Source organism: Metarhizium robertsii (genome assembly GCF_000187425.2).
Source record: "Metarhizium robertsii ARSEF 23 chromosome Unknown MAA_Scf_2, whole genome shotgun sequence".
Taxonomy (NCBI): Eukaryota; Fungi; Ascomycota; class Sordariomycetes; order Hypocreales; family Clavicipitaceae; genus Metarhizium; species Metarhizium robertsii.
In genome coordinates this window covers 4,042,278-4,069,580 of record NW_011942160.1, presented here as the reverse complement: position 1 = coordinate 4,069,580, position 27,303 = coordinate 4,042,278, and the positions used below count along the sequence as shown (strand labels likewise).

Genomic DNA, 27,303 nt, shown 5'->3' with positions numbered 1-27,303 from the left:
CCACTGTCCAGGATGATGGCTTGAATTGGCGTGGGCATGATATGGGCAGGGCAATCTGGACGTGGGGAGGCAAAGGCAAAGCTGAAAATCAGCAGTCAAGAGTGGCGGCCTTGGAGCGGGATATCAGGCTGCTTGTCAATGTTGAATAGATCAAGTTGCAATGAAGCCTTCAGGACCTTGGAGCGCAGAGGGATAACGCCAGACGGGCGCCGATCAAGTGAGCTGCGCTGAACAAAGCAAACAGAAACGGAGCCAAGAATCGAATGAGAGTTGCAGGTAATCATGGCTTCATGGGTGCACGACCTGCATTAAAGCGGATGCAGGGGCTTGGCCTGGGAAATTTGACAGGTCGTCTTCGGTTAGCAACCCATCGACGACGTGCCAGTCCTTATTTAAGCACCGAGAAATTGGACCTATGTCATGTATAATAATTTGTGCATCGCAAACAAATAACAAACACTGCGGATCTAATCCGTGCGGCAGGGACAGTGCTTGTTGGTAGTGACTTAGTAGTACCTACTACTGCGATGCCAAAGCAGCAACATTTGAAGAGACCAGCCTTCATTCTGTTGTAAGACGGATACTTTGCGGGCTTGACGTTTTGACCCTGCTGTTGCTGGACGTTTGCTATTTGTAGACACTTCTTCTGGCCGTTATTATTGGCATGCCAAGGAGATCCATTGCTCCAGTCGATGTTGCCTGAAGCCCTACGCTCCTGTTACCAGTGGCGTTGCTGACTCTCGCCCGCAAGTTTTCGGGGTCTCCCAAAAAACAGGAAGCAAAGCAAAACACCGGCAGCAGTAGTCAGACGCACCTCATGCTCGCAACGCCATTCTCGAGAGACGGCAGCAAGCCTCTTAACCAGGGGGCGAAATAGTTGAGGCGTGATGGGGTGTTTATATGCCTAGGCAAAACAGTAGTATCTAGTCGTAAAAGCCCAACGAATCTCTCAAGTTCTGCGCAAGGACTCAAGAATATCATAAGTCGGGGAAGAGCTTTGAGCAAGGGGAATCACATTTCGTTTGCAATAAATGCGACACACAAGGCGAAGGCTGAAGCTACCGAGTCCAAGACGAGCTCACCACGTAGTCAGCAGATAAAACCCTGTAGCAGGCTGCGCGAGTAACAGAGGGAATGGACCGCAACTGTCTCTGGCGCTGCATGGCTACACGATTTCCGGTGTGGTTGGCATATTCGATTGAAGCGCTGATGCTGTGGCATCGTATAGATGTCACCAGTCATCTTGACCACCCTTCATCCTGAACTCTCAGAAGGGGCTGGCACTCACAAACAAACAACTGAGTTGCAGCATTCAACGTCGGGACTAGAGAGACGTGGAACAAAACCTCAAGTGGCTGTGAACTTTAACAAACTGCCACGCTCCAAGTACAGATGAACTGGGCAATATAAGCATTTGTATGTTGTCTGACATATCAATGACGCGATCTCTGCGCTACAAGGCCATTTCGTTGTATCCGCAGCATGGGGTTTCTTATAATACCAATCGTCCCACGAGTTCCTAAACCATAGCGTGGTTGCAAATATTAGGGCCATCAAGAATCAGCCCTTGCCGGGAATTGAAGGTTTCATTTGAAGAGTATCACTTCAGCATGGAGAAAATCCGAAACCGATGGCAAAGCGCTTTCTCGAAGGGTTGTCCTGATCCTAGGCATTCAGATCAAGCCGTTTTTGAGGTAGGCTGCGGAAGACTTGGTAGTCTGTGATACCGCCAGGCCATCAGTCAACATAAGAGTGGCCATGATGGCCGAAGAGACCAAAAGCCTCCTCTCCATTTGAAATGGGGAGGCCGAACACCCGTCCATGGCGCAAACGGCCCCAGCTTTCTGAGTTTCCAATGGGCAGCAACGTCTGGGATCCACAGCCCAGGGGTCGGCACAGCCCAGGGGTCGGCACAGCCCAGGGGCAAGCTGATGGAGGATTGGTGCACTATCTCCAGATGTCCACGGACCGTCCGGCAAGGGCGGAACGACGTCATGAGGAAGACTGGATGCGATAAGGCGATCCAAGGCCCTCGGTAGCTTGGTGAGCTTGCGCTGGACGCTACTTAAAAGCCAGCACCCCTCGAATGAAGGCGCGATATTTTTCTGGATTGTGCCAAATTTAGTCAGTGGTGCCAGAAAAAAAACCAGGAAACAAAACCTGATAGACGAAGATGGCTTCCAAAGGAAACGAGCTGCCGGACTTCACAGTCAGCGACTATGTCAAGTTCTTCTGCGCAGGCGCGCTTGCTGCTACATCAACTCATGCGGTACGATGCCAATGATGCTTCAAATAACTGGCTCGCTCAATGCGCGAAGATGCTGGGGATACCGCCATGATCCGATACTGACTACGAAACACTGCAGGCCGCGACGCCGATTGATGTTGTCAAGACGCGAATTCAGGTCGACGATGCTATGAAGGGACTCAATATGGTTCGAGCGGCTCGCACAATTGTTGCAAAAGAGGGTTCATCGGCATTGTTGACCGGCTTCGGTCCAACCGCCGTCGGTTATCTGGTCCAAGGCGGCGCCAAGTTTGCCGGATACGAATTCTTCAAAAAGCAGTACATTGCGTTGGCAGGAGGACCAGACAAAGCCGTCAGCAGCCGCATGGGCATTTACCTGGGTGCCAGTGCTACAGCAGAGTGTTTTGCAGATATTCTGCTTTGCCCCCTTGAGGCAACTCGAATCCGACTAGTCTCGCAGAGAGGCTACGCGAGTGGGCTGACGTCGGGATTTATGCGAATGGCCCGAGAAGAAGGCTTTCGAGGATTCTACTCGGGTTTCGTGCCGCTGCTGTTCAAGCAGGTGCCGTTCGCCGTCGGGCAGTTCTCAGTCCATGAAGCCGTCAACGAGATCATTTTTCGGTCAATGGGCCCAGAACGAAAAGCCAAGCTCACCAGTCTGGAGTCAACGGGAGTGGAGCTCACGTCGGGTCTGGCTGCTGGTGCCGCGGCTGCCGTGCTGTCACACCCAGCAGACACGTTGCTCTCTGCCATCAACAAGGGAGCTGGGGACGGGAGCCAGAGTGCCACAAGTAGAATGTTTCAACTGGCAAAGGAATTCGGCCCCAAGAGGTTGTTGTTGACCGGGTTAGGGCCACGTCTGGTCATGACCTGTGCACTGGTTTCCGGGCAATTTGTCATATATGCGCGATGCAAGGAGCTGACTGGTGCACCGCCAAGTATCGAGATTCACAAGGAGAAGGCCTTGTAGACACGGGTAGCCAGAACGGGGCGTAGCCGCGGCGCAAGGGAAAATGGCTGGATTCGGCGTTTATCGACATTTGGTATGGGGAGTTGTTGAAATTCGATGCGACTGCACCAATAGCGTTCTCATCGGTGTCAAGACAGACAGACGAGACAAATTTTAGAACCTAGAGCTGGTTAGACGAGCAGAGCTAGAAGTGGGACACGGAGGGTTTAGCATCTATCGACAGTGTCATATCGATTCAAGAAGCGGTTTGACGGCAAGGCGCTGAGGATCGCATTTGCAGTGGTGAGAGAAAGGTGACCATATTGACTCGACATCCTATTCATTCGTATTTGTCAATTGGAAGGGGCGCCTGTGGCGTCAGCCATTCCATCGTGCAAATAGGGAAGGCGCTCTACACACCTACCTTTTTGGACTAAAGCGACTCCAATACTCACTTCTTGGGTGCCTATGGAAGGTGGGATGCCTCCAAAGGCTCCAACAATGTACCAACGGGGCCCAAAATTTAACCGCCTCGCACAATATTCGAGGACGCGTTTATTTTTGATGCAATCCTCAAGTTGCGCATGGATCACGCTGAAGTGGCCAGACCTGAGGGAACTGAAGGGGCGTGTGCACTCCGCATGTCCAGGATACAAAGGCACTCAGGTACTCCGTAGTCGCGCGCGCAACAAGCCGACTGGCAACTTCCAGATGTGAAGCCCTGCGCTTCGGACTCTTGGGACAGAAGCCATATGCTGCGTACCCTCTACTTCTGCAGCCCCCAATACAACCACTTGACCGAGTGTAGCTGAAACTTGGACACTGTCGTTCCTTCTGTAGTAGCGTCTGGTCCACTGCACCGTATGCTTCTAATCTCTAATCTTGCCACGTTAAGTACTACATACTTCTAAGTACTTAAGTCAATACTATGAACTACCCGCTCAACTGTAGGTAGCGGTACGATGGTAGGCCCAAGTACTGGGAACCCACCTGCCCCACCACCCCAGTGCCCACTTGCCTTCAGTCAGTACTCCGTAGCGTTGCAGGCTTTGGTTAGGGGTCGCCCCCAATTGCCATAGGCCTGGTCTGGACGTGAAAGACCACGACGCTTCAAATCCGACGTCTCTCCTTCATCTGGCCGAAAGTGTCACCTATATACCCCCTTCATCATCCACAGGCCGGACAAAGCCATCGCACACGAGGCCTGTGGCCCGGCACGCAAGCGCATTTGTAAAGATACACTTCAACGTCACGAGTTCTTTTTTCCGCACTCTCCGGACGGGAAACTAGCCACTTCCATCTCGACTTGGGGACGACTCTTGTTTCGCTGGCGACGGAAGTTTCAATCCCTACACACAAGCTCCAGCCCTTGATGCGGGCTCATGTGTGTGTCTACCTGGGTGTTTAAAGATACGCCATAGAGCTTTCAGATGTATTGAAACCTTTGGTATTTGTATCCGCTCTTCGCCTTCCCCGGGCGGCCATCGCCTCCGTTTCGTGCACGGCACGTTTTCCTTCGATATGAGAGTTGCGCTTTTCGCTGGCCTTATTGGCCTCGCGTCCCTCTCCTATGCTGGCCATGCACCAAGGGACTACAAAGACAATGACTACTACGTCATACAGATCGAACGCTCTGTTCCTCCAGAAGAAATCGCGTCTCGCCTACATCTTCGACACGAAGGTACCGTCGGTGCACTGTCCGACCATCACGTTTTCCGCTCCCGAAAAACTGAGCACGACGTCGTACGAAGAGAACTACTAGAAAGTAAGAGGAAGAAGCGCACACCAGAGGAGTACGATGTGCTGGACAAAGTACTGTTCTCGGCTAAGCAGGAGCTGCGTCGACATTTGCATAAACGTGTGATCCCGCCACCTCCTCCCGGGGCTCATATACTGCGTGCTGTCGCAGATCCTGCCCTCTCGGCCGTCAAGAAACAGCAAACAATCATGGATACGCTCAGCATTAAGGACCCGATTTTTACGGCGCAGTGGCATCTGTTTAATTCTGTCGAGGTCGGCAATGACGTCAACGTGACTGGTGTGTGGATGGAGGGCATTACTGGCAAGAATGCTACCGTGGCCATCGTCGATGATGGCTTAGACATGCATAGTGAGGATCTTAGAGAGAATTATTTCGCCGAAGGCTCCTACGACTTCAACGACCACGATCCAGAACCCGCCCCTGTGCTTTCAGATGATCACCATGGCACGCGATGCGCTGGAGAAGTCGCCGCTGTCCGCAACGATGTATGTGGTATCGGTGTTGCGTATGAGTCCAAGGTCGCAGGCATCCGCATTCTGAGCGCCGTCATCTCCGACGAAGATGAGGCCGAGGCTCTCATGTACAAGAACGACAAGAACCAAATCTACTCATGCTCTTGGGGCCCTTCTGATGATGGCCGCACCATGGAGGCCCCCAGTGTTCTGATCAGGAGGGCCATGCTCAAGTCTATTCAAGAAGGTCGAAATAAGCTCGGCTCTATCTTTGTCTTTGCCAGCGGTAACGGAGCGAAGAGTGGAGATAACTGCAACTTCGATGGATATACCAACTCCATCTTCAGCATCACAGTCGGCGCTGTTAGCAGGGATAATCAACAGACATATTACTCAGAACCTTGCTCCGCTCAGCTCGCGGTCACTTATAGCAGCGGTGGCAGCACTTCCGACGGCTTCATCGTAAGTACTAACTAATACCCTCACTCATCGGGAACATATTGGCTCACAACACCTAGCACACGACAGATGTCGGGTCAAACAAATGCACAGATCGTCACGGAGGAACTTCGGCGGCAGCTCCACTTGCCGCTGGTATATTTGCCCTAGTTTTGGAAGTTGACCCGGAGCTGAGCTGGAGAGACATGCAATATCTCGTCATGGACACGGCCAAGCCCTTTTCGGCCCCGGGTGTTGTCTGGAACCAGACAGGTATTGGAAAGCAATTCAGCCACGCGTTTGGTTATGGCAAAATTGACACGTACGACCTTGTGCAGAAAGCCAAGACTTGGAACAAGGTGAAGCCTCAAGCATGGTTCTTTTCTCCTCGGCTTGAGGTCAATGGGGCAATTCCTGAAGGGCCAACCGGCATTAGTGCCAATTTTACTGTCACCAAAGACATGCTAAAGGAGGCAAATCTGGAACGATTGGAGCATGTGACAGTCTTCATGAATGTCAACCATACTCGACGGGGTGACATTAGCGTCGACTTGATCAGCCCATCCAGCATGGTCAGTCAGATCGCAACTACTCGCAGCGGTGACGAGCACTATGCCGGCTATGTTAATTGGACCTTCATGAGCGTTGCTCACTGGTAAGGAATAATCCCACTGCTCGCGCCGTTGCTCACATCAAATGACTAACGCACATACAGGGGTGAATCCGGTGTTGGAACGTGGACTTTGGTTGTTAGAGATACAGAGCAAAACGAACACAACGGTTCATTTGTTGACTGGCGCTTAAAGCTATGGGGTGAGTCTATCGATGCCAAAAAAGCCACCGAACTGGGTATGCCTACAGAGGATGAGTATGTCGATCTTCCTGTTACGCAAAGTCCTACGCCAACAGCCAGCCCCACGCCTACAGCCACTGCTTCACCTACTACTACTGCTACTGCTACTTCCACCGTTCCGCCATCCTGGTTCCCCGGCTTTGGGTCCAAGACAGCAATGCTGTGGGTTATTGGTGCTGCTGTTCTTATTGTGCTCTTCTGTATTGGCTTGTGTATTTACCTCTTCATCGCTCGAAAGCGTCGTAACACGCCCCGTGACGACTATGAGTTTGAGCTACTTGATGAAGAAGAGGCCGATGGTCTGAATAGCAATGAGAAGGGCGGTGAAGGCCGCCGAACCCGCGGTGGCGAGCTCTATGATGCCTTTGCCGGCGCCAGTGATGACGAGGAAGAGTTTGATGAATACAGAGATCCGTCAACGGAAAGATTGGCTGGTAATGGGTATGAAGAGGATCAATATGTCGTGGGTGAGGAGAGCGACGACGAGGGCAGTTCAGGCGCGGCCGAAACAATGCCCCTTGGCGGAGGAAGCCGATCATAACCACCTTGGCGTTTAGGTACATGGAACAAGACTTCATTTGGATGTGGTGTATATTTTTGAGGGCCAAGGCCGTGATGACAGTTGACGGGTTGTCTTTTTCCCCCAGTTTTGGAATACGCTTCCTGTTCAAATAAATGCCTTGCTCATCTGCATGGGATCAAAAGGAGTTTTGAATGTATTATCAAAGGATCATGCCTAGCCCAGCATTACGAATAGATTTATTTAGTACTTGAACACACTGGACATGAGACATGGTTTCTCGGACCAAATAGTGCCTGGGGCTGTTCAATAACTGGTCTATTTACAACGAGCGCATTAGAGCGCCGTGAATGTTCTGAATGACACTTAAAAGGTTGCTACCGTAACTACTTGATCTTATTCGCCAACGCCAAGCCAGAAGAGGGAGAAAAGGAACAGAATCAGCCGAAACGCCAGTGTTTAACTTGTAGCAATATCAATTACGCGGCTAGCACGCTCTCCTGGTCCATTTCTTTGATGTACCTCTCCCAAAGGTCAACTACCTCTCCGTAAAACCCGACGTGTGCATCCGCCAGCCCACCCAGCTGTGTCTTGAACTCGGCCCTCTTGATGCGCTCGAAATCGGCGACTTCCCGGACGACCTCGTCGTCAAACATGTCGCTCGTGGCACGGGCCCGCTCCACCTCGGTGGTGAGCTCCTCGACGCGCAGCTCCAGCTTGCGCTGGCGCTCGCGGCGGGCCTGCTCGTGGTCGACGCCGCGGACGTCTTCGATCTTGGCTCGGATGAAGGAGCCGGCGCCCGAGGACGCGTAGCCCGACTGGAGGGAGTCGCGCTCCGCGGTGGACTTGTTGAGGTACTCGGTGAGCTGTTCGTAGTCGAGCTGCTTCTGCTCCCGTGCGCGGAGGAGGTTCTTGAGCGAGAGGGAGTAGGCCTGCATGTCGCGCAGGGAGCCGAGGTAGTCCTGGTCGGTGACGTCGCGCAGGGTGTGCAGGTGCGCGGCGGTGTCTTGGATGGAGGCGGCGAAGGCGTGGACCTCGGGCTCGACGCCGGGCTCGAGGGTGATGAGCTTTTGGAACTGCTCCGCGAGGTCCTTGAGGTCCGTTTCGAGATCGGCCTCGCGGCGGACGACGCGGGCGACAATCTTTTCAATGTTGCCCAGGTCCTCGTCGAGCTTGTCGCTCTTGTCTTTGACTTCGATGAAGCGCCTGTCCGGCTTGTGCAGCTTGGTGAAGGCGTTGATGAAGGTGTCTGCGAAGTTGTCGAAGACGCCGCTCGAGTTGCTGGGGTCGGTGGAGAGGCTGGCGCGGGCGCTGCGGCTGCGCATGGTCGCGTTCCAGTCGGGACTCTCGAGGAAGCTGTGCAGGATGGGTGCCCGGCGGAGGATGGGGTGCAGTGATAGACGGGTGAGGAAGCGCTGGAACGAGTGTGCTCGTCGCAAGGTGAAGTCTGGGCCGAAGCGGTCGCCGCGCACGTATTCCATGCGCTGCTTGTCCGGGAGCGGGGGCACGGCGGTGGCGGGATAGTCTCGCATGAGCTGCTTGTATAGGAAGACAAAGTCTGTGAAGCGTCGCCGGACAGTCGTTGTTTCTTTCTGGAACGACTGGAAGGTGGACTGGTGTGGAACATGTCCATGTTAGCTGTTTGTGTCTCATTGATGACGATGAGGGGACATTGCAGTCAACAGCCAGCATTGCCTCCTCGGCGCCGGAGGGGGAGGGCCGACGCTATGTCGCATAGGTGCTCATACGTACGTGAGTGGTAATCAGATATGAAATGAATGCATCCTTGCTGCCGTCATTCTCCTTGAGCGGACTACCAACTGTACACTCGAGCTTCTCGCTGCCTAGCCCGTGAGGATCGAGCTCGCGGCCGCTACGTCTGGCTCCTGAGGCCTCGCCAGCATGGTGCCCGTGCTGCCCTGCGACTTGATTTGCTGCGGGGTCGTGTTCCGTCCATGATATGCTGGAGAAGTTGTCTTGGTCGTGGTCTTGGTCAGTGACCGCCATGGTGTTGCTGTTCAATGCAGCACGGCGTTGTACGGATTCGGCGAGCGGGGGCAACGAGCTTGACTGCTTTCGCGCTGAGATGCAGGTGTTCTTTGCAGAGAGGGATGGCGCGAAGGAATCAGTTTCGTCGACCGTGAGGAGCACGGAGAGGAAAGAGGGAGCAGCCGAGGGGAAATATGCTCCTGAATGGGCGAAGGTTGCAAGTGCGCACAGTAGGAACAGCTGGTGGGAGCTCGGATCAATGCTTTGGCGTGGGATGACGATGTGGGGACTGAAGAACCCCGGGGGTGTTTGTTGCGGAATACAAAGACAAGAACAAGCAAAGAACAAGGTTCAAGTGTCGCAAGCTAGAATGAAGTAGTTTATGGGCTTAAAAAAATTGACCAGCGGCTAAATCAACTAGGCGTATTCGCATTTTATTTCAAGTGAAGCATCAAGGTCGTTTGTCATCTCAGTCATGCCACACATGTACCCCTTAACAACATCATGAGAGCAGCCCCTACGATGACGCACGCCTCCGGAGCCTTCAATTCAGTCTTCACAAGCACTGTTGATTGTTAAGTGTACCAGCATATGATCTTAACCCGACACACCATCGTGATGCAGCAGAAAGCTAGTACATACAAAATGCAATGCAGTCTATTTCCTATCCTGTTGGTGGCAAAAAGTCTATGTGATGTATATATGTCGCCTTCACCGTGATCCCACCATGAGATGGGCCATGTGCACCGCCCGCCGAGTTTTCTGTTGTGCATATCAATACACCCAGCCCCTATCCGGAAAAAAAGAAAATGCCTACTCCGCCACATTTCAAATCATACATATGAAAATAGAATAATATTCGTTGAATGATAGAGTGGCTTGGAATTTGTTCTGCCCAGCATGTGGCAATGAGTAGGGGAGATGTGCTTTGACGCCGACGTTGCGTGTCGCTTTTTTTAATGCGAGTCTTGGTCGATTCATCAAGATCTGCGCTTTTTTTTTTCATTTATATTGTTCACTTTTGCTCCGTGTTGGACTGGGTCTTGGCCTGTCGCTCGGTTACTTGAGCCTGTTCGCGCTCAGCATCGACCATTTCGCTGGCAGCCTTCTTGTCAGCACCCTCAGCTTCAGCATGCATGATTCTCTCCTCCTTTTCGTCAATGTCTTCAACGTCACGGGGTGTGGCCATGCCAGTGCTCTGGCTTTCTTCATTCTGTTCGTTCTCCTCCTCGATGAGCTCCTGCTGCTCCTTGACAACCTCGAGACGCTGTTTGTTGGTGGCGGCGCCTTCGGCGTTGTGGACTTCGAGCTCGATCTCATGGAACAACTCCTCAGGGATGGAGGACAGTACGCCGATGAGAGCGTCAATCTGGCTTGAGCCCTCGCCAGAACCCTGACCATACATGTACGCATTGCTAAGGACGAGCAAGGTAGACGGAACGCCCTCCTTCAGACGCAGATCCAACCATGACTGCAGGTCGGTTCGCATGCGAGCAGGAGACACGCTGTGAGTCCTGATACCACGAGCAGCGCAAGCCATCTGCAGTTCCAGGACGGTAAGACTGTCAACACCTTCGAAGCTGATGGCCTTGTCGTCTCGCTTGATTTGTCTCATGCGATGGCGAATCTGATATCGCAGCATCATATCCGTACCAAAGGTGTTGAGGTTCATGTATCGGCACATGGAAACCAACTGGGGGCGAGACAGGTTGTCAAGGGTCATGTCATCTCGGAAGACCTTGCAGACCTTGATGACGTCCTGGTGAGTGGGAGCTTCGCCAGTGGAGCGGACCTTGCGAAAGAAGTTGGCGAACTCCTCCTTCTGGGCCGTTGCCTGGCTTAGCGGAAGACCAGTCTCCTTGAGAGTCTGTCGCAAAAAGCTGCTCACTTCTTTTCGCGTGGATCGCAAGACGGTGGCCTTGGCTTCCTTGGACTTTTGGCCCTCGAATGTGCTGGGCAGCATGTTGGGGAACAGCTTCAACGCCAACGGCAGAAGTGCCTCGCCAAGTGGAACAATGATGAAGACGCTGAATGGGACGAGGCGGCCCAGATCCTGGACTGTTCGTCGCAGCTGCTTGTGTTCTCTTCGGGTGAGGTCGTAGCCAGCAGCCATCTTGAGCGCTAGTCTCCAGCTAATTTTGACTTCTGTAGCAAGCAGCTTACTTCCATCCCAATAGTGTTGGGCCTCTTTTTTAACCTTTTGCCATATAGTGAGCTTCTTCTCTTCCTTCTCCGCCTTGGTCACCTCCTTCTGCTGTGCTAAATCATCTTTTTTGGCGGCCAAGTCGGTCATGGCGGCCTCGGCCTGGGTTGTGTCAGGTTGGCCAGCGGTTGCGGTTGGGCTCTGGGCATCTACGTCCTTGGCCTCGACGGCAGAGTTCTCTTTCGGCAACGGTTTCTTAGCCTGGTCGACGTTGAAACCCGGTGGCGGGCCAGTATGTTGTGAGTCAGGTCGGTGATGCTCGGTGCTGACCTGTCGCATGGGAATCAGCAGTGCCAGTGCCGAAACCTGTGACTGACGGCCGATATGTCTGGCCATCAAGCTGGGTGTAACGCCGCGCGACAAGGCCTGGGCTATGTAAAGTCAGTACTGGATATGCAACAAGACGATTTAAGCAATGCTGACCGTTTCTTAACAAGGGGGTCCTCGTGGCTGCCCGGCGGGCAACTGTGGCCGATGCGCTCATGATGGAGCAACGAAGTCGCCGTTGGGCGAAGTTGAGAGGGTTTCAAGAGAGTGACTGAATCTGCCGTATTACAATGACGTGTGCGCCCGCGCTGTGACTGATTTGTGTTGTTGTGCGATGAAAACGAGGGTTTGGGGATGGTGATGAATGGTGTTAGGGAACAAAGTGCCAGAAATGCAAATGCGAATCGCCAGAGGGTCCTGATCGTGGCCAAGCCGGGGCGTCCACATGCTTGGTTGAGCACCAATGACGGGACGGGCGGGACTATCGGGCCCGTGCATCGACGTATCCTGCCCAGCAAAAAGGTTCCCCCGATGTGGCCCGAGCGGCGATTGGTTGAGGCACGTGACACCGGTCCCTCAACGGTTACGCCGATGTCCGCAAGCCTGTCCTGCCAGCTACCCAGCAGCCAGGAAATGGGATTGCGTCAGTCTTTTTCACGAAGGGAAAATAATGCTACGGCCTTACTGTGGTTTGCACTGAGGCCGTCTTTTTCATTTGTTTCTCTCTCTCACTTTTTTTGGAGGGTTGGGGGGGGGGGGGGCGGTTGGGCCGGGACCCGTTTGGACTGGATCCTCCATTATACTTTCACCATTTGCACTCAATGAAGAAAGTTGCTCACACAACTCTGTGTGAACACTAGATCCAGGCAGTACGAGAAGTGACATCGCCACAATTCAAAATGCAGACTCAAAATTTCTCACCAAAAGTCTCCATAGTTAAAGTCTAGACATCTGTGTTTTAGCATACATCCAGTTCCGTACAAAACACACGACTTCAACCCATTTACTTGCAACCAACAGAAGCAAGGGTGAAGATTCCGCACAAAATACCATGAAGAGAACCAGTCATGGCACCACCGACCTTGGTAATATCGCCACAGACACCACCGCCGACATCAGGAACTTCAATAGTCACGTGTACGTTCATGTCGGCCTTCTGATTGCCACTCTTGCCCTCGACGCGGACCACCATCATGTCAGTGGTCCTTGATCTTGTCGAGAGCGTCCCAGGGGGGAGTGCTTCCATAGTTGACCTTGCGGTCAGCCAGGTCTGCCTTGGTGTTGCCGCCGTCGGGGTTGCTCCAGGAGCTGGCCCGGCGGTAGTTCCAGGTGGTTTGCGGCAGCGGCGCCGAGGGCAAGAGTTGCAACTCGGAGAGTCATACTTGGACCACTCCCCAATAACTTTGAAACTTACAAGGCTCAAAGTACTCATAATTCCTTGGCATTTACCCAAGGGCACTGCCAGGAGCATCTGTGCTCGGGTTAGGATGGACATGATTCGGCTACAAATGTGAGGGCCAGCAACGGAGACACTGCAAAACGCCCTCGCCAACAAGGGGTAAAAGTAAAAAATAGAGTATAGAAAACTCAAACTAGGCTACTCATTCATTCGTTGAAGATACTTCTCGTGTGCAGCGTAGTAGTAGGGAAATGCTAATTTAGTGGAATATTCGCCTTCATGTGTCAAGTAGTAAGCCCAGCTATGATTACTGGGACCCAAAATATGTTCAAGTACGATTAGGAAATATTAGAAACGTTTTAGCAATTGTGCATATCAATCGCCCTAACCCCTGCCCTGACATGCTTCTCAAGTTCTCTGGGAGATGCCGAAAGACCCAGTACCGTAGTGCTTTATTAAATACTCAACCACCTCGATGTCATCTTCCCTCATAGCCTCCTGAATTAAATGACTCACTGCACTGGTATTTAATGTCTCGTCAGCGTCTGGAAAATCTCGACAACGCAGCTCGCTCTCCAGCTCTTTGTTGATCCTGGCTCTGCCCACCAAACGCTGGATCATGGGCAGACAGCACTTTGCGGCAGCCGCACAAAAGAGCTTCTTTGCCCACTTTTCCCGTATCATGACGTCCAGCACGTCATAAATGAAGTCAAAGACTCCATCCCAATTTTGACGTCGTAGGTCAGTCTTGCGACCAAACCACTGGTGTATAACTAGCCGGAAGAACTCGAAAGTAAGAAGCCGATGCTTCGCCTTCTCGTCGAGAGGCAGCATCCTCAGCCTACATATGTCACCCCACTGGATGAGTTGATCAGCAGCCCTCATGATTGACTCGGGCAAGAACTTTGCGCTGCCAAAGTCCGAACTCTCGACCACGTGGCGAAACATGTCGGGCGAGCTAAACAGCGCGGCAATACCAAGGGGGTCATACAAACTAGGGTCAAATACGACCCTCGGCAGAATGACGCACCCGGGCCGGCGGTTCTGCTCAATCCAGTTGTGAATCCTGGTAGAACCGGGCTCACATAGCTTTTCGATGCTCGCCAACTCTACTAGGGACGGCCGAGTGATGACGCTCCAATGCTCAACCCAGTAGCACGAAGCGTAGACGAACAACTCCCCAAAGCCGCGCTCCGTCGGGTCGTAGCGAATCATGGTCTCCTCCCACTCGTCCCAACTGCAGTTGGCAGTGTAGTTGTTGGGCTCGCTGTCGTCGTTGAACAGGTCAACTTCTTGCGGTAGAGCCTCGATAGCGAGCTGCTCGTCAGAAAAGAGATGCCTCTGGCCAACCTCGTCGAGCAGGAGATACCTGACGCAGGCATTCATCAACTCGGCCTCCAACATCTCCGCGCAGCACTCGGCCGATGGTGTATGCGGCATGCCCGACGAAGCTAGTGACTTGGTGACGAAGTCCTTCACCGACAGGTGCAGCAGCCGGACCTGACGCTTCTTCACGTCGCCAAAATCGATGTGGGCAACAAACGGTCGGATCAGGCTCATGACGCGGCCACTGTCTACAAGATCGGCTAGAGATTCGATACTTGTTACGCCATCTCCGGCCAGGGCCAATGTCACAGCCCATGAGAGTTCCAATATGCTAAGCGGCCTGCGGACGACGGAGAGGAATTTCAAAGCCGTGACAGCAATGGGTTTATTTTCAGGCCGGTTTGATGTACATTTCGTTATGCATTGGCTGTACAGGGTGTGAAGCCTATCGGGAAGTGGAATGTCTTCCAAAAACGTCTTCATAGGACCGAGGGCTCTTATCTCGAGTCCTTCGATTAGCTGAACGACGGTATTCGTCCAGATGGCGCTCCCGTTGGCACGTTCGGATAGCGTGCGAATAATGAGCCCCTTGACATCTGGCGACAAGTGATTCAACCTGTCGTTTACAATCTTTTTGACAATGATGCCATCTCTCCCCGCGTGAGAGCTCACGTAAACTTTTGGCGTCTCGCCCAGAAGCTCCAGAATTTCGTCTTCGGGACGGGTAGACAGGACAACTTTTAGTTTGGACGTCACCTGCATCGATGTATCCAGGAACTCGACCAGCTGTTTGCGCGACCGCCTATCAAACTCATCCAGGCCGTCGATTGCGATGAAAAGCAAACGATCGACGTCTCCCAGGAAGCCTTTGAGGATGCGTTCCAGAAAGGTCTTGTTCTTTCCCGGATTCCGGTCCCCCTGTGTTCTAGCTTGGTTGTATAGCTCGACAAAGGCCTTCTTCTTGGCGGGAAAGTCTTCGAGGAGCTGCAGGATCCAGGTCGACAGGAAGGAGGCATAGTTGTCAGTCTTGCCAGATTGGCAGTAGTAGTAGTAAACCTTGGCCCGGGGTAGCTGAAACTGACTCTTTTTGACCAACTCGTCGACAAGAAACGCCATGGAGACGCTTTTGCCACTGCCCATGTCGCCAACCATGATTAGCTTTTGGGAGCCAGTGGCGTCGTTTCCACAGTACCAGTTGAGGAAGTGGGCGTGTTTTAATAGAAATTCACAGGCCTCATCGGCACGAATAGCTTGAAGTGAGTCATGGTGTTCGCTTTGAACCAGCTCACTTTCACGGCCTAGCCAAGCGGCAACTGAGAGAATGAGAATGTTGGCACTCATAGGCAATGACGCTGAAAGAAATGGAGACTTACTTTGTTGGTCGTAGAGCATGACCTGGATCTCTTGGACAACCTCTAATGTGGTTGTATGAATAAGATTTCGAAGATTGCTAGCGCGTGTTATAAACTCGCTGATAATGGCAGGCAGTTTATCATTTTCCAAGATGATTTTCAAGACTAATTTTACTTTTCTCCTAGTTAATATGTCGTACGCAGCTTGATAAAACTCCAGAATCTTTTGATATACGGATACCAAGGCCTGCCAATAGTTAGATGAGCTCCGAGGCGGTCAAGGACAGAGACTACCTTGTGTATATTCTTATTCTCCGATTTCTGGCCCAGCGTGTCACACTCATCAATGTACGACATTTGCTCCAACATTTCGCCAATCTTCTTGGCAAACTCGACGTCGGCGGCGGCGAAGCTTATGGCAATCTGCATCAATAGCGTTTAGATAGGTGCTCCGCGAGATGGTAATCGACTGGTCGGTTCAATCGTAGTACGTACCGCTGTGACGCCCTTGACCACCCCAAAGACAGCAGCGGAAACCGGTTGCATATCAGTGAGCGGAGTAGCAAGATCCAAGGCAAGTTTGAATTTCTCCAATGGGACCTTGATACGTTGTAAATATTCCACGCCCGCCAGGAAGGCAGACTGCTCGGTCAGCTCCGTGTTGAGTTCTTCGAGCTGATGGAATAACTGCTCAATCCCTTTGCCTTTCAAGATCGCCACGTCTATGTCTTCGCCTAGACTTTCCACGGCCTCGCGATATGCCGCGCTCCAAAGGTCTGAAGGCGCCGCATCATCCACAACCGCCTGGGAGGGTTCATCGATGGTAGTGTGGTGCGATATGCTTATGGAGTGACTGTCCACAGGTGAAATTTGATCGTGGCCATCATCCACAGCGGGCTGTCGGCCCAGTTTGCCATGTATCGAGATGGATGAAACCGAAATGGGCTCGACCGACGTGTCTTGGTCTTCTTCAGGCAGCCTGTGTGAATGATGAGTATATTTCTGTCATTTGATATCCACTACTGACTTGGAGCTTAAACGGGCTTTGAACCTGCGTCGAAATTGGCTCAGGCATTTGAAAATGCGACGATCGCGGAATCTGCATCGCGCGTTTGCATTCTCTGTTGACGAAGACATGTCTGCACCGATGCCACGATGTTTGAAGGCGAGACATGAACAATCTCGCGGAGTTATATGCGATAACTATTGAAGGGAGACAAACCAAGTTGGAAAAAGTCAATGTCATTTGCATTCAGGGCGGCAAAGGGCGGAGAAGGCCGGCCAGTCAGCCTGCAGAACAGCCACATGCATGTACATGGGCACTAATGATGCGGCTAGGCTGCAGGTTGACCTTTTGTTACACAAGGCCCAGCCTGGTTTTCGCCCAACCTGTGGAGTTTCTGTTACAAATCTCCATGTATGGAGTACTGCAGCAGCACTCGAGCCGACGACGGTGTAGATCAGGGGCCGGGCCGCGTTGATGGTCACCGGCATCGCCCATTAGCCGCCCAACCTGGTCGCCGCCGGGACGCTCTGCCCAATGACAGCATTGAATTGACCTCTAGCATTTCAACATTGTGTCGACGTTGAAGCTATAATTAGCTTACAAGCGCCTGGCTTTAGTCGGGCTTGCTGTTGGCCCAAAAGCATTGGCCAGGTCAGGCATGAAGAATCCAAGCCCCATAGACAGTTGACGTTGCTGACAAACACTGAAGTGAAATGTCTTAGGTTTGATCAGGACATTACACACCTCAACTGCATAAGTGTCACCAGTCCGCCGGGTGAATTGTCTTCCTACGAGTCGACATACATGACCGGCGACCGCATGCAACTGGACATGAACGATCGAAAGAACGAATCAAGCATGTTGAAGAGGAGTCAACTGGTTCCTTACTACTAGAGAAATTCTAAACGCCATCTATCCTGCACGCAACTTGGACCTCTCTCAGTCCCGCCGGAGGAGTTGCTCTTCCATCTCTATACAATGCGCATCGCTCACGGAGCCGTAAACTTGCTCTTGGCCCTCAATATCAGCCCATATCTATATAAACTCTGATACCTAAAGACACTAAGCACATTTAACCCGCCCTTCAAGCTGCATCCTTTCGCAACCCCCATATTCACATACAGCGGCCGCTCGTACAGAATGGCACAACTAAGGGTAAATTAGATTCCGCACTAAACTCTGAGCACCATGTATTTTGCCATTCAAAGCGCATGTCCAACCTTTGGCGCGGGGCACCTGTCGGTGCTGAGACCCCCGAGGTAATCCATCAACAGCTCCAGACTATTCTTGGGGAAGTGTAGAGCTTCACTTTTAGCCTATCGGTGCAATTCTTGTATAGCAAATATGCCTTGGATAAAGTAGACTTGACTAGACCCTAACCCTAGCTCTAACACTTCAAGATTTTTTTCAACTTTCAACCTTTAAATTTTCAGCTCAGAATGAATAGGTGATGGAGGCAATTCTGTGGCCTAGACTTCCAGGCTCAACGATTAGTACTATTTTCCATTTGCTTTAGCCGTCTGTTCCTGACGCGTCCTTTGCATCCACAACACTTATATATACGTCAGATGTAGCATGGAATAATTGGCCCGAAATTCTTGCAGTGGACGTGACTGTGAACTTGGTCTTGGCCATGCGTGGCGCCTTTACGCGTGGTTTCATTATGATAGACCCCTCGTCTGGGCCTCTCTTGGTGACCAGCTCATAGAACTTGGTATCCAAGGCAGGATGAACCCGCCACTGATACCCTGAGCTAGTGGCCTCCATTTCATTCCACATGACTCTGGCGACCTCGTCCTGGAGACACAGAGAGTCAGTCAAGACTACAGAAACTACAGGGCTAGTGAGAGAAAGCACTTGCAGTGTCAGCAGTTGTTAGTTGCTAATGTTCAGGTAGGTAGCTGAATCCAGCAGGCTTCAGGGACTGCGCCCGAAGCATCCACTGATAAACATATCGCGTCGTGGGGGCGGTGATCTTCGACTGGCTAGCAATCACCAGACGTTTAGGCACCTTGGTGTGTGCATCAGACTCCAGGGCGACATAGTTGGAGCCGTGCTTCAGCGTGCAGATGCAAGCTTTTATCTTCTTGGACTCGAGATCGGCGACTGGCGCGGAAACCATGTCAATGTCCCCGAAGGTCCTCGCTACAAACCTTTGCTTTGATCTTGTCTTTATTCCCATTCTTGTCCTTGTCCATCTTGACAACAGTCAACTTGGACTGATGCTTGTCTTCACGAGCCAGATACCATACTGTACGCTCTCGACTGTTTTCATTAAATATCTTTGCGTGTAGATCTGACTCTTGCCGTAGCCATTGGTCTTTAGGCTCCAGACAGTATCCGTGGTATAGTCCAACTCTTCGACATTGTCGACGCTTGCAGGCGGCTTGGTAGATCCGTAAAGGCGAAGGTAAACCTGTTCTTTTGCACTCGCCCGCTGACCCTGAATGTAGACTCCAGGAAACTATATCGTGACTTTTTCAAGCCTGCCAGTTTTGCCAATGGTATTGAATTAGCCTTCAAATCTACCCGGAGCCATTGCCAGGCGCTTTCAAGAACTGGCCGCCCAAAATCCAAGCACGTTTCAAATACAAACACTCACATCGGTAAGACAAGGAGAATGAAGAGCTTCAGAAGTAGTTCAAACACTTTAGTATAAAATGGTTCGGATCCTGGGTTGTGACGGAAGAGTAGACAGGTGTTTGATGTTGACGCAAAACCGAAATTTAATGATAGACTAGATTCAAAGCAAGTGAAGCATCTAACTAAACAGAAACATAAACATATATTCAGCAATACTATTCTAGATATAAGCCACCACATGCCATTGAAACCTAGCAGTAACGATGAGTGGTGCTATGTAAAAAGTCATAAGACCTCTGACGTTTCTCCTGACGTGATCGTCTTAGTCGCAAGTGACCATAAAAGCAAAGCCGTCAAGACAATAGCGTAATAAAACGGTTAAAACAACGCACAAAACAAACTTTATTCCCCATTCCACACCCAAAACTACTCAGGATATGTATGCAACAGGGGACCCGACAGGGCAAATAACTAAGCAATAACAGTTTCGGGCCGGACAGCTCTTTGATCATTGACTGACCATGTGATTCCTTGGTAGGCTGTCGATCCGCTTCCTAGATTGAGGTTCCATGGACTAGCTTTCGGCTTATTTAGTAGCGCCACAATTTTCTTCTTCCTGTTAGAATACAATACCGTTCATATGGGAATTAGCTTCACTCACCTCCGTTGCTAGGCTCCCAACAGTGCCCTCTGTAACACGCCCGGAACACCACGTAATTGCTGCACTGGGGCTGAGCTCGTAGTTCGGCGACTACCCGTATACCCCAAGTGTTCCCGGAGACTAGTCTATGTTCCTTTACGACTGGCAGTTCGTCGTCGGGGACAGCAGGACTCCACGCGCCCTTCGCGTCCACAACACCCCGAGCTCGATCATCGGCCCAAGTCGCTATAATAAATCGATCAAGCAGAACAGTCGCCCAATGTTCCGGCCTAAAATAATCTGGCCGGCGGAACAAGTATTCAAAAATGGACTTAGTTCGGTCGTCGTGGGCGGGCGATTCATTTTGCCACATCTTGTAGAGCTCTTGTAGCTGCCAGGCAGTATCCTCATCATAAAGATGGACAAATAGAATTGGATTCTCTCCAAATTCGCCAAATAGCCCGGGAGGCAGTTTGCGACGTCTTTTGCCGTGCAGAGTAATCGTGAAAGACGCCCATTTATCGGTACGTTGGTAATTCTTGGCCATTGCTAGAAGATCGTAGCGATTGTGAACATTATTCTCAAGTTCTTTCCAGCTCTCCGGCGACCAGAATTCAATCCCGAATTCCGGCAATAAATTTGTTGGGAAGGTGATTGGTGTCTTTCTTCTCTCGGGTCGGTTCCAGAATAAGTGTAGTTGATTCGTGTCGAATGCTTCCCGGTAGGAGATAAATGGAGGAGGTTTGGCTGCTTTTGAACTAGATTTTGATATTTCGTCCTCGACTACTTTGAAAAACTCATCCAATGGACTATATCTGAAATCTTCTCTTCCCTTTGATTTGAGGTCCCAGGAGATGAGCCACTTATCCGGCGGCGCGCATGGGTCGCTTCCGGCGGCAATGAGGGACAATGGATCCAGTTTCTTGTTGGTGAAACCATGATTTGAGGCGATTTCATACGCTTCTCTTGTAAGTTTGTACCATGAAAGCGGGTCTGCGTGATGCACGCGGGCTTCCCATACCCAGTTGGGGACGGTCGGTTTGTCGTCTGCCGGTTTGTCGTCTCTATGCTTAAAGACGAATTCGATAGTTCGTTCTGGCAGGCAAAGGCTCCAAATGTACTGCCGAATCTCCGCCGGCAATACATCAAAGCAGGCTTTTGGCAAATCTGGCGTCATGTCTTCCATGGCTTTTGACGCAAGCTGAAGGGTGCTAGAGATGTTGAAGAACCATAAAGAGGGTGAGGCGATTCTTTGAATAGGAAACCAAACCAGGTGACGGCATGCCGGGGAGAAGGGTGACGAGCCATTTATAATGTGCATCCCTTGACCGTTCACACGTATACATGAACATGTTTGACACGCACATGGCAAGAAAGCACACCGAGTTGTCTCGGCGTACGGCATCTGTTCAAGAGGCCAAGCATATACGTTGAAAGAGACCGGGTTCATGGACCCAAGCTATGAGCGGCACGTACCGTGCCTCAAAGGGGAGCACACCATCTTTCAACATTTCTGGGGTTGTGCAACATTGCGCTACACTGGAGCAGAGGCCATTAGTTTGACGCACTCATTCCCTGCGTGAACGTAGATGTAGATGCGTTTTCCTTGGATTCTATATGCCATTTTCTACTATCTCATTCCCATGGAAAAAGAGTCCAGTGGTTTTCCTACACTCTTAGAGGATAGGTCGCGGAAGCAATTGGGATCGAGTACAGTGTCGGTATTACCATTACAAAGACACCTTTGGGCAAGAATCGGCACCCTTTGTCTACGATGAACAAAGGATTCAAAAGCGTCACAAGAGCCACATATTCACAAGTCGAACAAAGAAACGCGCATGCTCCTTCGTTTCAGACACGTGGCCTTGTGATTCAGTATTCACGTGAACGTGCCATTGTACGCAGCTTGTAGACATCATGTTTTGATAGGGGTCGCGGGCTGTTTAACATTCATTACGGACGCGTAGTAGAGAACTGAGTACGTATTTATTTTAAATGGTGAAAAAAAAAAAACATTGACAGAGCTTATGTACATCCACAAATAGTCTTCTTGGCCCAGCATGATCAGGGAATTCTTTGTTCCCTGAATGTAAGCGCCGTCCGACAGCCGCCATTCGGAAATGCAAAATGCAGCAACAATTCGGAGCCTGTACGGTCCTCTTCCTAGCTCAAGCTGGTTGTCTTTGACATAGCTGCAGAAGATCCAAACAGCACTAAGGGATGAGAGCTCACACTATATGTGTACACAAACCAGCCACACCCACCAGCCGTCACTGGCACCCCCCATTCGACATTCGATGTTCGACTCGGAAACTGAGTTTCTTTCATATCACCGTGTCAAACCAGGCGCTGCATTGCCGGCGATGCTCGGGTGGCCTAGTGCGGAGAGTGTTTGGGTCCTCCAGCCTTCCAAGGCACAAACGGATGAGTATGACCAGACAATTTCCGACGACAACTGGCATGGAAGAGCACTGCCGGTATTCACCGCAACTAGTGGCCACCGTTTATAGCGATTCCAGAGACTCGGAAGTAGTAGTGAAGGCCACGTTGGCTTGTCTGCCGCCTTGCATGAGGGGACTCCTTCATAAGGGTTCAAGCAAAAGTCTTGGCACTTGACATTATTTATCCTCGTTCATCGAGCCTCAAATATAGCCGAAATGCGAAATGTGGGGCTTCTGTGCATTTGTCACCGTACCCATCAGTTGATCAAACTCCAGAACCGGCTCCTCGGATTTGATTCTTCCTTCTCCCATTCCCGAACCCTGAGGCTCAACAGTGAACATTCAGCCGCATCCCAGACCCGACCCGTGACGAGCCAGCCATGCGATCCAGCCTCTCGTGCGATGCATGCAGGCAAGTCCATCTCATCAACGCGGAATAGGTCAATTCATTTAACAGTGTGATATGCAGGCGATCCAAGCTCAAGTGCATACACGAGGGAACCGCGCCGTGCCAAAGATGCCGCAAGCTGGGAAACAGAGATTGCGCCCTGACCCGACCGGTGTCAAGAACACCACGTAGTAGCAAGGCGAGACGTAAAGATGTTGGAGATTCAGCACGGGCAACGGAAACTCCCCGACAAATTGATGATTCCATACTCGCCGCGCCTCGCCAACACACACAAAGCGAGTCTCCCACGCGGTATCGAGCCCAGGCGAAGCAGCAGCCGTTGCCCCCGTCCGACTACACAAAGCAATTTGTGAGCTCTCACATTGACAATCTTTCCAACAGCGTGATTCTTCAGGCCGTCAATCTTTTCATCAACACGTTTCCGGAGCTCGCCATCTTGCATCTTCCCACCTTCATCGCGGAGCTCCATGCGGAGCGCGAGCCCGAAAGCAAGGTTCTGCTCGGTGCCGTCTTGGCAGTGACCAAGGCGCAGTTATCCGTGCAAAGCGCCTCGTGGGCCGATGAACTGTTGTCGCGGGAGCACTATGCTCTGTATGCAAAGGACGTGCTATCCGACTTCATTCTGCAGCCACCCAAAGTGCAGATTGTTCAAGCCTTGTTGATCATTACTCTTCACGAATGGGGGACCAGAGACTTTCACAAGGCATGGGTGTATTGTGGTGAGTAATGCGCCGCCTTTCCGGTTTTCCTTTGCCAAGTTTCACTGGTGCTGAGCCAAATTCAGGAATTGCTATTCGCATAATGCAAGCACTGCACAGCTTGCGAGCGGCACCCTACCCGCTCGACATGACATCTGAGCGACGGCACGACTCTGTTTCGTTGGCTGTGGAAACCAGAACCTACTGGGCTTGTTTCATCATGGACTGCATGGTCAACTCGGGCACGTATACGCCTCCCATGCTTCCCATGTCGGAAATGGAAAAGATGAGGATTGCCCGGCCGCTGAGCGCCGTGGAATTTGCCTTTGGGCCCGACGCACCGCCGCAGGCCGTGGGCGGCCATCACTCACTGGCAGGCCAGTCGACGGGCATGCTCGATGTGACGCAGAGCTTTGAGATTCTGGTAGGCGGCTTCGATATCTGGGCGCAGGTCATGACCTTCATCTTCAACGACGGGCGCCGCGCACCGGGCATGTGTGCGCCGCAGAATTGTCCCTGGGTCCCCGGGTCGCCGTGGTCGCAATCTCGAAGTCAGTTGGAGGCTTGGCGGGCAGGCCAGCATCGCAAGCTCCATTATCCCAGCAATTCGGTGGCCGTTCACATGACGCTCGGGTTTGGCGAGACGTTTGTCTACCTAAATCTCCTGTACTACGTGAGGTATGTTGTCCTTTCCAATAACGGTAGATGGCATCGAAATGTCCTCCAGGCTTACACCACCGCAGCACCCTCATGCTTCATCGCGAATACTTCCCCTTCCTGCCGACCCCGGAGTCGGAGCCGCGTGGTCCCGTGGACCAGCCCATGTTGGAAGCGCCCGCCCCGGAAGGCTGGTGGAACGAGAGCTCACGACTTCTCTTTGGCGCAGCAGAGCACATTGCCACCGTGTTGCACGAGGCGTCTGAGTGTGGCGTGCATCTCATGACGCCCTTTACTGGGTTTTGCGCATTCTCGGCCGGCTACCTCAATCTCTACGTGTCCAAGTATCCTCGCATGAACCTCGACCGTAGCCCGCGAGCAAAGGAATGTCTCAAAATGTGTCTGGACTATTTGGAAAAGTTTCGACGCGTCTGGAAAATCGCAGACGGATGGGTACGGCTCTCGCAACACACCTGTAGCCATTTGGCGCGCTGACATTGGGGGGCTTTAGATCAAGACGATACATCACGCGTCTGTGCTTTATGAACGGGCCACGGAAGACCGTACACGATACCAGGGACGGACTCGGGCAGACTTTGACACGCTTCATCAGTCGGTCCACGAGTTCCGTGTTGTGGATAGATCCGACGAGCATAGTCGGGAGATACGTGGCGCAGAACGACCCTTGGCACCGGCGACGTCTCCTTACACGCCGGGGGCGATTCCAGAACATGAGCTCGACACTAATACTTTGCTGAACCAGCTGTTCACCGAAGTTAGTAACAATCTGGAAGAGCAGGGGGCGTGGTCTCAATGGTGGCCGGCAATTGAGCAGGTAGATCTTCAATCCACTGGGCATTCAATGCCAATGGCGCCCTGAATGGGTAAGTTCTTCTTTTTTCATCGCTATGTCTATCTAGAAACCAATGCGCCGAATAATGCAACTTCTATGTAATGCCGGCCCTCGTCACCGCTAACAAATGCGTCCATGTCAAGTCATCAGAGTCATTACCTCCCCTTGCAAACATCACACTTTTGTGAAAATCTTCTTCGAGTTCATCAGGCGAATAGTAACCATGAAGAACATGCCGACAAAGGACGCGGCACCAGCATAGTACGCAGCCGGTCGGTAGAGGCTGACATCGGTCCCAGTCCCCGCCAGGGAGTACAGCCTCGCAGCAATCGGAGTGCCCTATTGCCGGTGTTAGCATTCTGCGGAAAAGGAAGAGGCTCTTCGTTCATGATTTGGGTTTGTATTTACCAGGAAATAGCCAAATATCCAGGCTTGCCACAGAATGGGCAAAATGCCCATGGTATTGGGAGCCCCAAAAGTAGTTCCCACCGCCAGAGGGAACAGACTAAAAAAGGAGCCGCAGCCAACGCCGTTGATGATGGTGAAGAAGACCAACAGGCCCATGTTTGTCACAAACGGCCAAATTGCCAATGCGCTCACGCCGCAGAACAAGAGCGAAATATTGAGACTGTTGAGTGGTCCGAGGAATGCATCGGCAGAATACCCGGCAAACACGCGACCAAATGTGGATGCGAGATTCCATATCGTAAGGGCAATGATGGCGGTTGAGCCAGAGCTGCCGACTGACCGGGCGAAAATGGGAATAAAGTACGGCGGGACAAAGAGAGGGAAGCACGCAATGGCGCCGCCGAGGATGAGAAGGACAAACTTGGGCTCCCGCCATCGATACCTGGCCACCATGTTAGTTTAATCAAGAAGTAGTCAAGTTTTTCAATAAGGGATCTAGCGTACCACTGGAGCTGCGGAACGGCAGACTTGGACTGCAAGGGCTGCTTGATGCAGTAGGCGGCCGGAAGACAAATCGCCCACAGCATAAAGCCCAGGATTCTAAACGTCCACTCAATCCCAACCTTGTTGACAAGTTCGTTGGCGGCAACGCCCATGACGGCGGCACCAAGGCTCCCTCCCCCAAAGACAATGCCCGTCGCAAGTCCACGATACCTGCGGAACCACTGCAGCGGCGCGGTCGAGCAAGGCTGGCAAGCGGTTAGTAAGAGGAAACCACCCACCCTCATATAAAAACAACCAACGTACCAAAATCGTCAAACCTCCCCCGACACCAAATAGTATACCGTGCGTGATAAACAAGGCCCACAAATGGCCCACGACCCAACTCGACAGAAACTCGCCCAGTCCTAGAAACACGGCGCCCACCAGGGCCGTCCTCCTGTAGCCAAACTTCCTGACCAGCTTTCCCACCAATATACACAGCGACACCATGAAGGACGTGGCTAGCGATCCGACAAATGTCAGCGTCGTCAGCGAGTAGCCCTTTGCGTCGGCCATTTTCCCCTGCAGTATGCCCCAGCTGTATATGACGCCCATGTACATGAAGAGAGACATGGACGCGGCGGCCACCACCACCCATCCCCGCCAGGTGTCGAGGTGAGCGTCCTCCTTGGGCGGGATACACTGCTCGGGGCCTGATTCCTCGCCGGCATCAGAGGCCGACGATCCGGGTGTGGTTGGCGGCTTCTCGGATGCCGATGCCATGTTTGCTGTCTGGCTCGGATCCTCGAAGTTGTGTCTTGGACGTGCAGTAGGGCGAAGTTGGACTTTTTTTCTAAAGGGAAGAAAGGGAAGAAGTCGGCTGTTTATTATATTTTATTTGGTCGGGTTTGTGCTTCTAATCCGATGCGTTTACAGCTATTTGACTCCATTTCTGGTCCATTTTTTCACGTCTTGCTCTTCCATCGTGTGGATACTATTGTCGTGGAAGTCGGTGATGGTGGGGCGTTGTTGCTATGGATGTATTATCCCCTGTGGAAGTGGCCTTGCGAGATCCATCTCGGGCCGTCGCCTCGGCTTTGAGATGGGCAAGGCTGGTGGTGAAGCCGATACCGGGACCAGGGCGAAATCCTACCCAGGTTCATCATCAGTCATATGGAGAACTGGTTTGACATTTCTGTCCATTGACACACGCCCTTTGGTTGACGTCGGATTTCGGCTCTGGACGGGGGTGTTTCTTCGGATTAGAGTGTGAATATAAACTGCCAGATGGCGTTACACGGCATGCATTGTCGACGCCGTTTTGGGATAACCTTGCATAAAGTCAAAATTCGGGAGACGGCCTAATA

General features: G+C 52.0%; 8 protein-coding genes across 8 annotated transcripts; 3 read left to right on the top strand and 5 right to left on the bottom strand.

Annotated features, from left to right (window-relative positions):
* Positions 1–2,173: 2,173 nt before the first annotated feature.
* On the top strand, positions 2,174–3,218 carry MAA_05262 (Mitochondrial substrate/solute carrier; the record flags this gene model as incomplete). Its single annotated transcript, XM_007823260.1, has 2 exons — positions 2,174–2,269; positions 2,367–3,218. The coding sequence occupies 2 exons, from the start codon at positions 2,174–2,176 to the stop codon at positions 3,216–3,218; spliced, it is 948 nt and encodes a 315-aa protein (XP_007821451.1).
* A 1,500-nt stretch (positions 3,219–4,718) lies between these two features.
* Positions 4,719–7,243, top strand: MAA_05263 (kexin-like protease; the record flags this gene model as incomplete). Its single annotated transcript, XM_007823261.1, has 3 exons — positions 4,719–5,873; positions 5,930–6,504; positions 6,565–7,243. 3 exons carry the CDS (start codon positions 4,719–4,721, stop codon positions 7,241–7,243), a joined length of 2,409 nt encoding a protein of 802 aa, XP_007821452.1.
* A 458-nt stretch (positions 7,244–7,701) lies between these two features.
* Positions 7,702–9,229, bottom strand: MAA_05264 (sorting nexin; the record flags this gene model as incomplete). The annotated part of the gene is made up of 2 exons (XM_007823262.1): positions 7,702–8,835; positions 8,975–9,229. The coding sequence occupies 2 exons, from the start codon at positions 9,227–9,229 to the stop codon at positions 7,702–7,704; spliced, it is 1,389 nt and encodes a 462-aa protein (XP_007821453.1).
* A 997-nt stretch (positions 9,230–10,226) lies between these two features.
* MAA_05265 (LETM1-like protein) lies at positions 10,227–11,898 on the bottom strand (the record flags this gene model as incomplete). The annotated part of the gene is made up of 2 exons (XM_007823263.1): positions 10,227–11,785; positions 11,838–11,898. The coding sequence occupies 2 exons, from the start codon at positions 11,896–11,898 to the stop codon at positions 10,227–10,229; spliced, it is 1,620 nt and encodes a 539-aa protein (XP_007821454.1).
* Positions 11,899–12,684: 786 nt separating this feature from the next.
* Positions 12,685–16,895, bottom strand: MAA_05266 (NACHT domain protein; the record flags this gene model as incomplete). The annotated part of the gene is made up of 6 exons (XM_007823264.2): positions 12,685–13,152; positions 13,597–15,719; positions 15,780–16,005; positions 16,053–16,181; positions 16,254–16,737; positions 16,786–16,895. 6 exons carry the CDS (start codon positions 16,893–16,895, stop codon positions 12,685–12,687), a joined length of 3,540 nt encoding a protein of 1,179 aa, XP_007821455.2.
* A 3,105-nt stretch (positions 16,896–20,000) lies between these two features.
* MAA_10842 (uncharacterized protein) lies at positions 20,001–21,173 on the bottom strand (the record flags this gene model as incomplete). The annotated part of the gene is made up of 1 exon (XM_011412761.1): positions 20,001–21,173. The coding sequence occupies one exon, from the start codon at positions 21,171–21,173 to the stop codon at positions 20,001–20,003; it is 1,173 nt and encodes a 390-aa protein (XP_011411063.1).
* Positions 21,174–22,808: 1,635 nt separating this feature from the next.
* On the top strand, positions 22,809–25,072 carry MAA_05267 (uncharacterized protein; the record flags this gene model as incomplete). The annotated part of the gene is made up of 5 exons (XM_007823265.2): positions 22,809–22,825; positions 22,898–23,556; positions 23,622–24,213; positions 24,279–24,645; positions 24,704–25,072. The coding sequence occupies 5 exons, from the start codon at positions 22,809–22,811 to the stop codon at positions 25,070–25,072; spliced, it is 2,004 nt and encodes a 667-aa protein (XP_007821456.2).
* Positions 25,073–25,219: 147 nt separating this feature from the next.
* MAA_05268 (Major facilitator superfamily domain protein) lies at positions 25,220–26,719 on the bottom strand (the record flags this gene model as incomplete). The annotated part of the gene is made up of 4 exons (XM_007823266.1): positions 25,220–25,384; positions 25,454–25,895; positions 25,958–26,202; positions 26,261–26,719. The coding sequence occupies 4 exons, from the start codon at positions 26,717–26,719 to the stop codon at positions 25,220–25,222; spliced, it is 1,311 nt and encodes a 436-aa protein (XP_007821457.1).
* Between the last annotated feature and the right edge of the window lie 584 nt (positions 26,720–27,303).